Source organism: Pseudonaja textilis, chromosome 8 (assembly GCF_049901715.1).
Source record: "Pseudonaja textilis isolate UNSWEBS1 chromosome 8, rPseTex1.2, whole genome shotgun sequence".
Taxonomy (NCBI): Eukaryota; Metazoa; Chordata; class Lepidosauria; order Squamata; family Elapidae; genus Pseudonaja; species Pseudonaja textilis.
This window is the reverse complement of record NC_141997.1, coordinates 12,382,749-12,396,864: the sequence shown is the minus strand read 5'-3', so window position 1 is coordinate 12,396,864 and position 14,116 is coordinate 12,382,749. Positions and strand designations below refer to the sequence as shown.

The 14,116-nt window shown below is 37.4% G+C and overlaps 1 protein-coding gene across 3 annotated transcripts in view; it reads left to right on the top strand.

Moving 5' to 3' along the window:
* The window catches only part of SHROOM2 (shroom family member 2), a 115,110-nt gene that overhangs the window by 53,867 nt on the left and 47,127 nt on the right, over nucleotides 1-14,116 (top strand). For all 3 annotated transcript variants that reach the window (XM_087938353.1, XM_087938354.1, XM_087938355.1), the window contains exon 2: nucleotides 8,927-9,078. In XM_087938353.1, coding sequence (XP_087794479.1) covers nucleotides 8,927-9,078 — 152 coding nt within the window. The remainder of the gene's footprint in view (nucleotides 1-8,926; nucleotides 9,079-14,116) is intronic.

Sequence of the window (14,116 nt, the reverse complement as noted above, 5' to 3'; positions counted from 1 at the left end):
ATGAATGTTTAAGCTGTTGTAGACATATAGACATGTAAAAATGTTTAAACATATAACTATAACTGAAAATTTGAGTTTGTATTTCAGATCTTGAAGTTTTTTTTAATAGTGATTCAGAATATATGCTTACTTTAGAATCACCACTTACTATTTTAAAGAGGAAAAGGTAGTTCATAGAAAATACATTTGATTTTACCTTCAGTTTTTGCTTAATAGCATTTCCTTTTTCTTGCCAGTTCTCTATATTTTATCAAGATTACAATTTCAGATATCTTTCTTTGGCAAGTAGCATTAGAAAAGTTTGTAGATATAGCTCCAGAACTCTTCCTCACCCAGGCAGATCTACCATATTACTCTTCTTGTAGAAATTGCTATATACCAATAAAGGAGAAACATCTTGCAGATGTTTCATTACCCAAACTAGGTAACATCATCAGTACTAGTAAGGAGTGGGTTTGCTCATATATATATCTCACAGATATATATGTTACACACACACACACACACGTACACACGCTACGTACTGTATCTCCACTGTATTTATTCAGTCTAAGTGTAAGGTCATCCACAATCTCCAAAGAAGCAAGATAGTATAGTTAATATTTGGAAAAACCCAGCAAGTTTAAGATGTGTGGACTTAAGCAACTGTAAATGGTTTTTCCCAATTTATGATGTCCTTTAATTATAATATTCATCTTGTTGATATGCCACCCAAATTAGTTCATATAAGATGAGAACAATCGTTTTAAATCAACCTTACTTCTTCCTAATATTTGTTTGTTTATTAGAGCTGTACATTGCCTATCTGTATGTGTTGGGTTTTTATTGTCAAAATTCCAAGCTAAGCACCAACAAAGCCAATTCTAAGAATTGAAGCCAAACCGAAAAGGAGCAAATGGGAAGAAAGATCTAGATTTTGTCCATTGAAAGAAGTATTAGCATTTAGGCCAGATATCCTAAATCTATTTTTAGTTGTAAGAGATGTTAGGGAAGAAGAGTTGAGGTCATTTATGTCTGATAAAACAAAGCAAAGCTGACAATATAGGAATTTTTTCCAGCATAAGATATTAATGAAAAGAAACAAAACTCTGAATTCTCCAAGGACTATAACTTGATACAAAGTTATCATTCCACATGACACCAGATAAGGTGTAACATAGCTTGCTTGTTCATACAGGTGTCATTATGGGAACGTCAACATTTTTGCATTAACAATGAAAACTGATCAGCAAATGGGTCTTTTTATGTGTGTGTGTGTCTTTTGAGATGGCAGCATTCATCTTTTATCTGTTTAAATCTGAGACATGATTCCCTTTCCTCCTGTTCCTTGTATGTTGTCAGCACTTGAAAATAGATTTGTAACTATTCTTGGAATGTTCTGTATTCTTTAATGAAGTTTTTTTTTTGGGGGGGGGGGAAGATTACCAAATTTCCCATCATTGCTTTAAGGATTTATAGCACTTTGTACAGTTCTGTTCAGAAATCAGCTTTCTTTGTACATGGCATGGCATATTTTTTTTCATCAGTGATTGAAAAGCTTTAGAATTGTGTCAGCCATTTTAATAAATAGCTTTGGAACTCTCATGCATGAATCCAGGTTAATTTATTTCAGAAAATGCTGCCATACTCATGTTTTAATGTACAGTGTTTTATGAAATGATAAATTCAAAAATAACTTAAGGAAACTGTAATACTGGGTAAAACTAAATTTGTAAAATACAGAAACATAAATATGTTACTTTCTAAGCTTGTAGAAAGCTTTCTGCAACTAAGGGAGCATTAATTTAATTGATAACTAATGGTAACAACTCATTTATCAGTAAACCTATAACAAATCATGAATGTATACCAGGAATTTTCATGTCCAGAAATGTGTTTTAGGCATAAGATCATCTGCATTTTTTCAAAACATTTATTGAAATTAAAACATTTATATCTCAACTAAGGGGCATACATAAGTGCACAATCGTGCCTACCATCCCTGTCCTATTCACCCCAATTATTTGTACCTATTTCATGTATTTATACTTATGTTTATTCTTATTTCTATTATATTGTGTTTGACAAATCAAATAAATAAATACGTTGATGCTAGATTTTCCTATTCTTCGATAAATCTATCCTAACAAATTATCAATGTCTGTTCAGTTCATGAACATATTGTATTATCAGTGTAATAGCTGCTGATTTACAAATCTAATCATCTTTTTTTCTAGCTTTGGCTTGCTTAGACACAGCACAAGAAATTTTATTTTCAATATGGTCCTTTACAAATAATGCTGGTGGGTAGTTCTATATTTACAGAAAGCTGTATTTTTATAGTTGATTTATTAAAAATTAGAAATATAATAATAAAAATTACTGTAATACTTTGTTAAAGATGCAGAAAGAAAAATATATGAAAGAAAAAAATAAATGTATGGTAAAGAAAAAGAAATATAAAAAGAAATGACTCCTCTCTCATCACCAAAATTGTGGACAATTGAATTTGTATAGTTGATTTATTAAAAATTACAAAAATATTATAAAAACTAATACATTTTTAAAGATGCAGAAAGAAAAAATAAAAATATAGTGAAGAAAAAATTAATATATGGCAAAGAAAAAGAAATATAAAAAAAAATGACTCCTCTCTCATCATCAAAATTATGGACAATTGTAAGAGAAAGTTATCACTTTCTCTTAAAATACAGCAAATAGCCTCTTCTTCCCATAGCCCATCTTTTATCTATGTAAACAAATCCTCAAAGCTTCATTGTTTCAATCCTGATGTCAGCAAAAGGGTTGCCAGAGATAACAACATATCTGTTTTAACCTTGATTAAATAAACCATATTTGATTTATATTCCTTACTTTCCCTTGTAACAATTTTGATCTTTAATGCCTTCAAATCTTCCCTTTAAGATGTCCTAGAAGTTGATTTCTTTTTATATTTTCTTGGCCCCTTCCTCTTCAAAAATTTTCAAAGCTTTACAAGACTCTTTTTAAAATCCTATTGGAAAATTATCCAAGCCGTTCTCTTGGTTTGTTAATATTCCTTTTAATTATTATAACAGCTTGTAACCTTTGTATGTCCACCGTTACATCTTTTTGCAGTTCATTCTTGTAGTCTGTTGTTTTTAAATCTACTTCAAAATCAGTCTCATCCATGTCGGGTAAAACTTGTTCCATTTCTATAATATATTTTAAACACAACTTTTCTATACAGGCACAAAAAATTAATTTGAGGGTCCAAAAATATTCTCCAATATGTCCAATTTTAATATAATTTGTTTCTTTCTATCAGTTGAACTTAACCATTCTTCTTCCTAACCTATCCTTCTATTTTCCTCTGGCATCCAATTTTTAAAGTTTTATCTTTAAAAAAAAACATCAAAACAAAACCATTTTCCTGCAGGAAATATTCTTTAAAATCAATTCCAAAATCTCCTTTTAGATTTATTTGTACACTTAGTCTATTTGTAGCTTTTTTAAAAATCCCCTTTTTGCTATTTATTCCAAAAACGTTTTAAGTCATTAAGTTTGTATTTTGAATGTCTTTCACTAAGGTTATAAAAAATTACCCAGTGTTGTAAAACCTGTCATTACAAAGGCTGGTGTCCTCTTTTGGCATTAAATACAAACTAGTGTATATAACCATCTCAAAGTACTATAGAATGTAGTTTTACAATGAAAAAAAAACTTCCAGGAATGGAATGGCAAACTGAAGACTGCTCCACAAAACATGGAGCTGATGATTGTGGCAGAAGAAAGTGCTGGCAAGTATATCAGGTCTTTGTAATTTGTCTCGGGACAAAGAGAAGAGTTGAGATTATCAACATGCTCGAAACAGTTGGTCCTTATGAGGGGACTGTAAGACAATAGTTTGCAGTTTTAGAGCTCTGGGACATGAGGGAATAGCCATCTTGCTCAAATCATGGTTGGCACTATTAAAAGGATACTGGTTTTGGACACTTTAGGAAATAATTCATTCTCCCATGAGCTGTGAAGAGCATCCAGTAGTAGGAGGTGCTTCAGTCTCTGCCTGTCTAGGCTGGGCTTAATTTGTGGAACGCTCCTCCTCCACGGGACTACTCCCCAGTGTTCCTCAGTTTTGGCTCAGCCTCATTGACGATAGGCAGTGCTTTTTGTTCTTCCTTGGCCAAAACAGGAGAATTATTCAGCAGGCTTGGAAATAGTCCAGTTTGGGGGGTTTTTTTCAGGCTTTTAGCCTCCAAATCACATTGCAATCTTCTGACATTATCTCTCTCCATCTGGCTGTTGGAGATCATTTGCATTTTTGGGCAGCGCCGTTTCACACCCCGAAGCGGCGGGCGGCTTTGGCATTGCAAGAACTGCTGACACACTCCAGCCACATGAGCTCTAGCATTGTCTTGCATTAGGAGGAATCCAGGGCCAACCGCACCAGCATATGGTCTCACAAGGGGTCTGTGAGGATCTCATCTCGGTACCTAATGGCAATTAGGCTACCTCTGGCGAGCACATGGAGGGCTGTGCAGCCCCCTAAAGAAAGGCCACCCCACACCATTACTGACCCACTGCCAAACCAGTCATGCTGGAGGATGTTGCAGGCAGCAGAACGTTCTCCACCACGTCTCCAGACCCTGTCACGTCTGTCCCATGTGGTCAGTGTGAACCTGCTTTCATCTGAAGAGCACAGGGCGCCAGTGGCAAATTTGCCAATCGTCCTGCACAGTGTTGGGCTGTAAGCACAACCCCCACCTGTGGACGTCTGTTTCTGACCGTTTGAGCAGCCACACGCACATTTGTGGCCCACTGGAGGTCATTTTGCACGGCTCTGGCAGGGCTCCTCCTGTCCCTCCTTGCACAAAGGCAGAGGTAGCAGTCCTGATGCTGGGTTGTTGCCCTCCTACGGCCTCCTCCACGTCTCCTGATGTACTGGCCTGTCTCCTGGTAGCACCTCCATGCTCTGGACACTATGCTGACAGACACAGCAAACCTTCTTGCCACAGCTCGCATTGATGTGCCATCCTGGATGAGCTGCACTACCTGAGCCACTTGTGTAGGTTGTAGACTCCGTCTCATGCTACCACTAGTGTGAAAGCACCGCCAGCATTCAAAAGTGATCAAACCATCAGCCAGAAAGCATAGGAACTGAGAAGTGGTCTGTGGTCACCACCTGCAGAACCACTCCTTTATTGGGGATGTCTTGCTAACTGCCTCTGCTTTCCACCTATTGTCTATTCCATTTGCACAACAGCATGTGAAATCGATTGTCAATCAGTGTTGCTACCTAAGTGGACAGTTTGATTTCACAGAAGTATGATTGACTTGGAGTTCCATTGTGTTGTTTAAGTGTTCCCTTTATTTTTTTGAGCAGTGTAGTTTTCCTTGTAGTGATCACTTCTGCTCATCGTATTTCGGAACTGGCAGCTTTGTCAATCAGACAAGACCTTTGCATCTTCCATTCTGACCAGGTGGTCCTTCGTCATGATCTTACGTTTATACCCAAAATTAATTCGGCTTTTCACAGGGCACAAGAGCTGATACTTCCTAATTTCTGTCCCGGCCATCCCAAGAGTTAGAACTACAATGGCATCGGCTTGATGTGAGATGAGCATTGTGCATATATGACTTTCAGAAAAACGGAAGCTTTTATTTGTGTCACTTCAGCCCAACACTCAGGGATGCAAGGCTTCATCTTCCACAATAGGCCGTTGGCTACAGGACACAATAGCAAAAATGTATCAGACTCAATCACTACAGGTGCCCAGGGGCATAATAGCTCATTCAACAAGGAGCACCATAACATCAGCAGCGTGGGTCACGCAGGCACCAATAACTGAAATTTGTTGAGCCACAACCTGGGCCTCTCCATCGTCCTTCATTAGGCATTATAAAATAGATGTGTTTGCATCTGCTGAGCCCTCCTTTGGCAGAAGAATTCTGCAATGGGTCCACAGGGACCAGAAGGGGAGTACAAGCCAGACGGAGTCCTTCCCGTAGGACAGGCCAAGCTTTGGTATGTCCCACTACTGGATGTTCTGAACAGCCCATGGGAGAAAGGGCGTTGGTACTTACCTGACATGCCCATTCTCTTTGAGCTCTGAAGAGCATCCAGCCCCACCCTTTTTCCGTGTGGTGGGATCCTGTTTCGGCCAACAAAATGTTAGGACATTGAGGGCGAGGGTGTTTATTTCTCTCATCTTCGCCAAAACTGGGGAACGCTGGGGAGGAGTCCCGTGGAGGAGGAGGAGCATTCCACAAATTAAGCCCAGCCTAGACATGCAGAGACTGAAGCACCTCCCACTATTGGATGCTCTTCACAGCTCAAAGAGAAGGGGCGTGTCAGGTAAGTACCAACGCCCTTTCTCAAAATGAATAATTCAGTTTTGTGCATGAGAATGTTAGGAAGTTAATCAATTAGAAAGGATTTGGAGAAGGATATGAAGGGCATTTTTACTTAAGGATATTAGGTTCTCAGTTCTAGATATATGTTAGTAGATAATAAAATTATTGATAATATTGAGATTGAATATTAAGGCCTTTTGCAACGTGTCAAACTCTAAGCCTATATATAATTAATTCACTGAGATTGTGGTTGCTAATATGTTCCAGTATAATTAGCGTAGCTGGTTGCTTTGAAATCTTAGAAAAATGTTGAGATACGTGTTTTTAAAAATTTCACAACTAGAGTATAGTTGTTATATAATACATTTAAACTGATGGATGTTCTAATATCACCCTGAAAATACCACAAATCTCATATAGCAATAGCACTTCGATTTGTATATTGCTTCACAGTGCTTTACAGCCCTTTCTAAGCAGTTTTACAGAGTCAGCATATTGCTCCCAACAATATGGGTCCTCATTTTACTGACCTTAGAAGAATGAAAGAATGAGTCATATGAAAATCCTGAAATATTTTGAAATGTGTTATTCTCTTAATAATTTAGGGTTATCATGAGCTTCTTGCGGATCACAAGAACAGTATTACCAGGAATTTTAAAGTAAATTTGTATGAATAATAGAAAGTGATTTAAAAGTCTTTAATTTCCATGTTAACTATATTAATTATACTTTAAATATAAAACAATATTTTGCAATCACAATTAAATACAGTTTCTAAAATCAGCATGCAAAATAAATTACAGTATTTCAAAATTTTAACTGTATGGAATGTTGACAAGTCTGCAAGTTTTGAGTTTTATTTATCTACTAAATTTTTATGGCTACTCATGTCACAGGTGATTCCAGGCAATATACAGCAAAAAATATAAAACCACAAACATGTCTAGAATAAGCATGTAAAAAGTTTTATTTATATATTTTGTATTTTGACTTGTCTGGAATAAAATAGTATATCAGTAAAGCATACAAAAATGTTTGTTAAAAAACATAAAATATGTAAAAGATTAGATTTGCATTGGAGCTGGAATCTCAATTATGAACACATTCCTCTTTTAAAAGTCATGTAACTTACCTCTTTCACTCCTTATCCATTCTCTGGATTTTGTGACTTTTTTCATATTAAATTCGTAGATAAGTTATAGAATTTTTTGTGTGTTTTTAAATCTAAGAGCATTTCTATAATTGATAGTTTAAGAATGTAGAAATAATGTTTCTTTCTAATCGGTTGTTCTACAGTTCTTCATGTTTTCATATAAGCTTACTGAAATTCCACTTTCTGTTCTGGAAACAAGTTTCCAACCAATGACTTGGTTTTTTGCTTTTGTTTGGTTTGTTTTTGCCTTCAGAAGTTCCTTCTTAGTCTGTTTGGTACATATTATGAAGAAAGAACAAATGCTGCTTTAACTGCAAATGTTATATTTATTATTAAATTCAAAAAGGCAGTTGTGCAACAGTCTTTGTTGAGGTGTATGGCAATAAACGGTTCCACCCACCCTCTTTCAGGCAAATATATATGTAATATGATGTGTTTCAGAATGAAGCAAGAAATTATTAGAAGCAAGAAAAAAATGTAACAGTTACAAGGATGAGTAAGAAATGGGGTAAATGTCTGTGTTGTATTGTTTTTTCCTATAAAGATTTTTTTAGAGAACTAACACATTAAATGTAGTTCCTGGTATTGTTCCAGATACCATTTTTTCCTCCATATAGCAGTGTTTCTCAAATTTTTAGATGTTAGCTCCTGTTTAAAGAGCCACCTGGAGGCTTTGATTAGAGGGGCAAGTTCCCAGCTCTGGCTGATGCACTCAATGAATGACATCTTGGCTTCAATAACTCATACTCTCATTATAAGGGACTTCAATGATGGGATGAGTTTCGATTACTTAGTGATCTAATTGATACTTGCTTCCAATAAGATAAGTGCAGTGTGATTTGTGGGAATATTTATATTGCGATGAATGTCCCAACTTTCTGTTACGGAAGCAGAGATTTAAGTTTGGAATTGCTGCCTAGATGGAGAAAGTAACTGCATGTGAATTTTAGTTTAGTTTACTTTATTGTCATTGCACATTGTACAACAAAATTAAATACCATCTTAAGTGTACTTTACAGTAGAATTCAATAGAGTTACTGGGATAGAAGCTGTTTTTCAGCCTATTTGTCCTTGTTTTTATTATCCTGTACCATTTGCCAGGTGGTAATAGTTCAAAAAAAAGCATGCCCAGGATGAGATGAATCTTTGAGAATGTTTTGATCTTTTATACTTCTTAAAATGGTGTTATAAGGGACTATATTTTGAGCAAGAAAATTTAACCACAGTGCCTTCGTAACTCCCAGATCAACTGTTTGGGTGGATGCCTTTTCTGTCCTTTTCCTTTCACCTCCCAGAGTCACTTGTTAGTGAGATATAAATTAAATAAATAAAATGCTTATTTTATACATTATTGTCAAGTTGGCAAATGGATTTCTATAAGTTAACAGGCAGAACATAAGTGTTTTTTCATAACCTATGTAAATAGTTGACTGTTAATATTTTCTCATTTATATTTTACAGATTGAAGAAGGTAGCAAAGCTGCAGCTGTGGATAAATTGCTGGCTGGAGATGAGATTATCAGCATCAATGACATTAACCTCTCTGGCTTCAGGCAAGAGGCAATCTGCTTGGTGAAAGGTTCACACAAGTTTCTAAAGCTTGTGGTAAAAAGGTAAGAATATGTCGTAGCAAAAACCGAAATTGGGTTTTGTTTGGATGTTGTTAATTTCATGACAATGAATAATGTTGACAGAAATACCTTTGTCACTTCACAATTTTTTGTGTGCATTTGCTAAAATAACTCTTCTTTAACATATTTTACTTTTAAATTGCTTCAGAAAGCTAGGCTATGTTGTTTTTCATTCTTGGGGAAAGATTACTTCATAATAGGTCGAGAAAACTTTTAGGGTTTGTTCTGTAGCATTTCTAAACCAAAACAACTGCAAGGTAAACATCTGGCTTATTCCTATTTTAAGTCACATACTTATGACTGACAATTTGGGGGAAATGTACCTGATATATAGAAATGATGCTTTCCTGGGTTTAATAATTGAATGATTGTAGGAAATATTCCTTTTCATTCCTTTTAAGATTATAAAGTATGGTATTGATTTCTCCATTGAAGTTTTTATATGTGTAGGCTTCTGCTTATAAGACACTCTAACCCAATTTGGAGAACTGTCCATGTATTCAATCTACAGCAGGGGTCACCAACTTTTTGGACCTCAGGGATCACCAAATTCATAATTTTAGATCCCAGGGACCACTAACCGGTTCTGTGGGCATGGCTTAATTTTGGGTGTGGCTTGGTGGTCATGTGACTGGCTGGGCAGGGCTTGTATGTAAATATTATAAATATTTATATAAATATTGAATTTTTTATAAAAAAAGAGCAACTTTTACCCAAAATCAGGCAAAGCAGGAAGGCAAATTGAGTTGCTCACAGATTCATTCAGAAGTCTGTCTATCTGCTATTGGCTAGCTCAATCTGTCACATAAAATTTGCTTGCAAGCAAACTCACAAAATCAACTCACAACACACCATGCATGTAAATATTGAATTTTTTATTTTAAAAAAGAGCAACTTTTACCCAAAATCAGGCATAGCAGGCAGATTGAGTTGCTTATAGAATCATTCAGTGATCTATTTACCTGGCATCGGCTAGCTCAGTCTCTCAAATTTGCTTGCCATGAGTCTTCACTGAATTTGCTTGCAAGCAAACCTTCAGTTCTAAGGGAAGCAGAGCCGAAGATCTAAAGACTAGCTAGAAAACAAGAAATCCAACCACTTCCTGCTTCCTAGCTAATCTAAACCTTCCAGCACAGCAGAACCGATGATGGTCGGAAAAAAGAAAAATAGCAATTGTAGCAGGCAAGTTTGCCAGGTAAGGAGTGAGTGGGTAGGGAGTGTTCCCGCGGGCCATGTGGGCGGCACAGCCTTGTGTTTCTGTGCAGCCTGGATTAATTGCTTTGGGAGGGTGCTCTGGAGGTGAGATTTCTCTGCGGCCCACCAAAATTTTCTCAAGGCCCACCAATGGGCTGCGGCCCAACAGTTGGCGACTGCTGATCTGCAGTTCTAATATTCCTAATAACCAGTAGCTTCAGAAGTCTGGGGTTTGCACATATTATTGAGCTGCCCTTTAAGGGGGATCAATCAGCACACCTGACGACTTGACATTTAAACACCTTAATTGAAGCAACGTTCAGTATGTCTGAGCTTCACCTATTACATCAAACCCAGAGGCTACCACTGCCCCTAATTAAGGAAGCACAACCTATTAGCACCAAAACTCATCGTGTTTACAAATTTGTTTGCAATTGCGGAGACAATTAAATCAGAGACAATTAAATCGGCAGAATTGATAGGTGTTTGGCTTTCAGAATAAAGGAGTGTCTTCCAAAATGCATCCAGACAGCCTTGAGTAATCCAACAACAACAGCAAATCATGGCCATAAAATGCCTTCTTTAGCCATTGCAAGACACTATCTAGAAGTCATCAGGTGGATCAAAATTCTGCATTTAAAGTTCTATGCCATCAGAACTCTCATCTCCTGTGGTTTGCTGAGGCAGTTGCCATTAACCATTTGAAGCTCCCCTTGTGCATACAGAGACAGCTTTATGTCAGTCTATGCCTCCCATGGGCATAAGCAGGGGTGGGCTTCAAATAATTTAACAACCAGTTTTCTGCTTGCTGGGTGGGCATGGCCATGGTGGGCATGGCCATGGTACATATCTGATGTTAATACAGTTGTCCAGTAATATTTCACAAGAAGAGTTCTCCACTCTTCTACTCATTGCAGAATACCTTATGCCACCAGACTTGAAATTCTAGACCTAGAAAACCTAGAATTATGCCGCCTTCGGTTCAATCTAAGTATAGTACATAAAATTATACGTTGCAGTGTCCTACCTGTCCATGAATACTTCAGCTTCAACCATAACAATACAAGAGCACACAATAGATACAAACTCAAGGTAAACCACACCAAACTTGATTGCAGGAAATACGAGTTCAGCAACAGAGTGGTCAATGTCTGGAATACTCTACCTGACTCTGTGGTTTCTTCCCCAAACCGCAAAAACTTTAACCTTAGACTGTCTACTATTGACCTCACCCCTTTCCTAAGAGGTCTGTAGGGGGCGTGTATAAGCATACCAACATGCCTACCATCCCTGTCCTATTGTTTCTTTTTATTTTTTCTTATATGTATCCATTTCATGTATTCATAACTATGCTTATACTTATACCTGTTATCTTATAATCGTTTGATAAAATAAATAAAATAAAATGGTGGACATGGCCTAGTCAGGTTCCTGCACCACCCTGGGAGTGGCTGTGGGGGAGCCACGCCGCACCCCCGTCCCCTGTTTTTGACCTAGTAGGCCTCCCTGTACCACCCTGGAATGAAAATGGGCTTCAGGGGACCCATTTTTGCCCTCCCTGGGCTCCGGAGGCTTTCCTCGAGTTTCTGAGAGGTCCGTTTTCACCCTCCCCTGGCTATGGAGGCTCTCTGGAGGTCTGTTTCCACCCTTCCAGAGCCTCCAGGAGGCCCATTTTTCACTCCCCCCAAGCCTCTACACGGGCCCTGAACTTACCTGCGATCCAAAACGGTCCATGTGGGGACTCCTGGGAGGGTTGGGGCTGGGTGGGCAGGGGCAGCCAGTTGTCAGAACTACCAGTTCGCTGAACCAGATATATAATTAACATCCGGTTCAGTCGAACTGGAGAGAACCAGCTGAAGCCCACCCCTGGGCATAAGGCTTGCCATTGGTTGCTTTCCTGCACATGTTATAGGCTTAAGTAATTGATGCTCTTGCTAGATCTTATATTTAAGGCTGATTTTAACTGTGTTATTGTAATATAAGTACTGATGAGTCAAGACAAAATGCTTGTATCTACATCCAGCCCGCGGGCCTTGAGTTTGACACCCCTGGTGTAGATAGAGTAATGGTTTTCATGACTTGATTTTATTCATAAAATGATTTCCAAGTAAATGCCATATAAGAGAAGAATTTTTAACTCTTTAAATGTTTATATAAAGGCAAAAATTTCTAAAGTTTTATGTTAGCCACATATGATAGAGAATTAGGAAGTGATAGGAATGGAAAATCAAGGAAACAGTAAACAGATGTCAGAATAACAGCAAATATAAATAGTTTCTGGGAGACCTACCAAAAATTATATAACCAAAAAACCAATATATTATAACAAAAACTCATCTGATCTTGAATATTTGATGGTATTTTGGGTTCTTGTTGGAAAAAGAGAAAAATTAATATGTCACCTATTCCCTAAGCTGTACAGAAGTTTTATTATATATTTATTTCAGGTCTTTTAAACATTCTATAGGTTATCTCTTTGCTCAACTTTAAAGATATATCTTTTCCATATAGTTATGACTGTTTTCTATTTCTGAAAGATTCCATGAATCTGCATCTAGATATTGGCTCTGTTTTTGTTGCTTCATTAGCAAACCTGCCTATCGTGGTAAATCGGGTCACCCACCTGGCTAATTCAATTTTATCACCTTTCTGCTAGGGATGCTAAACAAACCAATGATTTATTACAGGCATGGTTTTACTAAAAGTAAATGCTGTTGGTTTTTCGCAAAAAATGTTGTAAAATATGGTTATATGAGCATGAACATGTGACGCAGTTGCCAAGCACCCAAAATGTGGTTACATGATAATGGGGCAACTATTGGAAGTTTGAATCCAGTTGTAAGTATTCCCAGGGAGATTTGTTGCAACTTCAAAGAGTTGTTAGGTGACTGGTCCCAAATTGAGGACTACTTGTAATGTATTTATATATTTTAGCAACCCATGTTGCTGTGCTGCAAGTTTCAGTGGTGGAGTTTTGGACAGCTGAAAAAAATTGCCAGTATAATTTTGCCATCATCTGTATCTATTGTTTAGCTTCACTCTTCAGTTACTTTGAAACAGAACATTAGAATTTCTTAGGCTACTTAGTCAATTAATTTGATTCTGCAGTCAATGAAATCATCAGATAGCAGAAACAAACCAGACCCAAGTCAGAAGGTACCAGTTAGTTGCTCTCTTTTTCCTCATTACGCTGAGGAATATATCGAGAATTCCTTTATAAGTGCTTGTATGAGAGAAGCTATTGGCCATTGTTTTCCAGGGTGTTTCCTGATGGCAAAATACGTTTTCTTTTTGAAGTTTTGAGCATTAGCCTGAACCTTTTCATACATTTTTAAAATGCAGTCTGTCGTGAACCATGCAGTGTGCTTTGTGAATGCAGAAATACTGAAATAGTGAAGACATTAGTTTTCTGTCCTGCTTATAGTGCTTTGTTTAAACTTAATTGCCAATTAAAAAAATAAGTGAATTTTAAGTCTCTCTATGGCTTAGTGGCTAAGATGCTGAAATTGTTGATCAGAAAGGTCGGCGGTTCGAATCCTTAGCACCGCGTAACCGAGTGAGCTCCCGTTACTTGTCCCAGCTTCTGCCAACCTAGCAGTTCGAAAACATGTAAAAATACAATGTGAAAAATAGGGACTACTTTGGTGGGAGGGTAATAGCGTTCCGTGCACCTTCGGCGTTTAATCATGCTAGTCACATGACCATGGAGACGTCTTTGGACAGCGCTGGCTCTTCAGCTTTGTAATGGAGATGTGCACCACCCCCTAGAGTCGGAAACAACTAGCATGTATGTGCAAGGGGAACCTTTACTTTTACCTATGTTAAA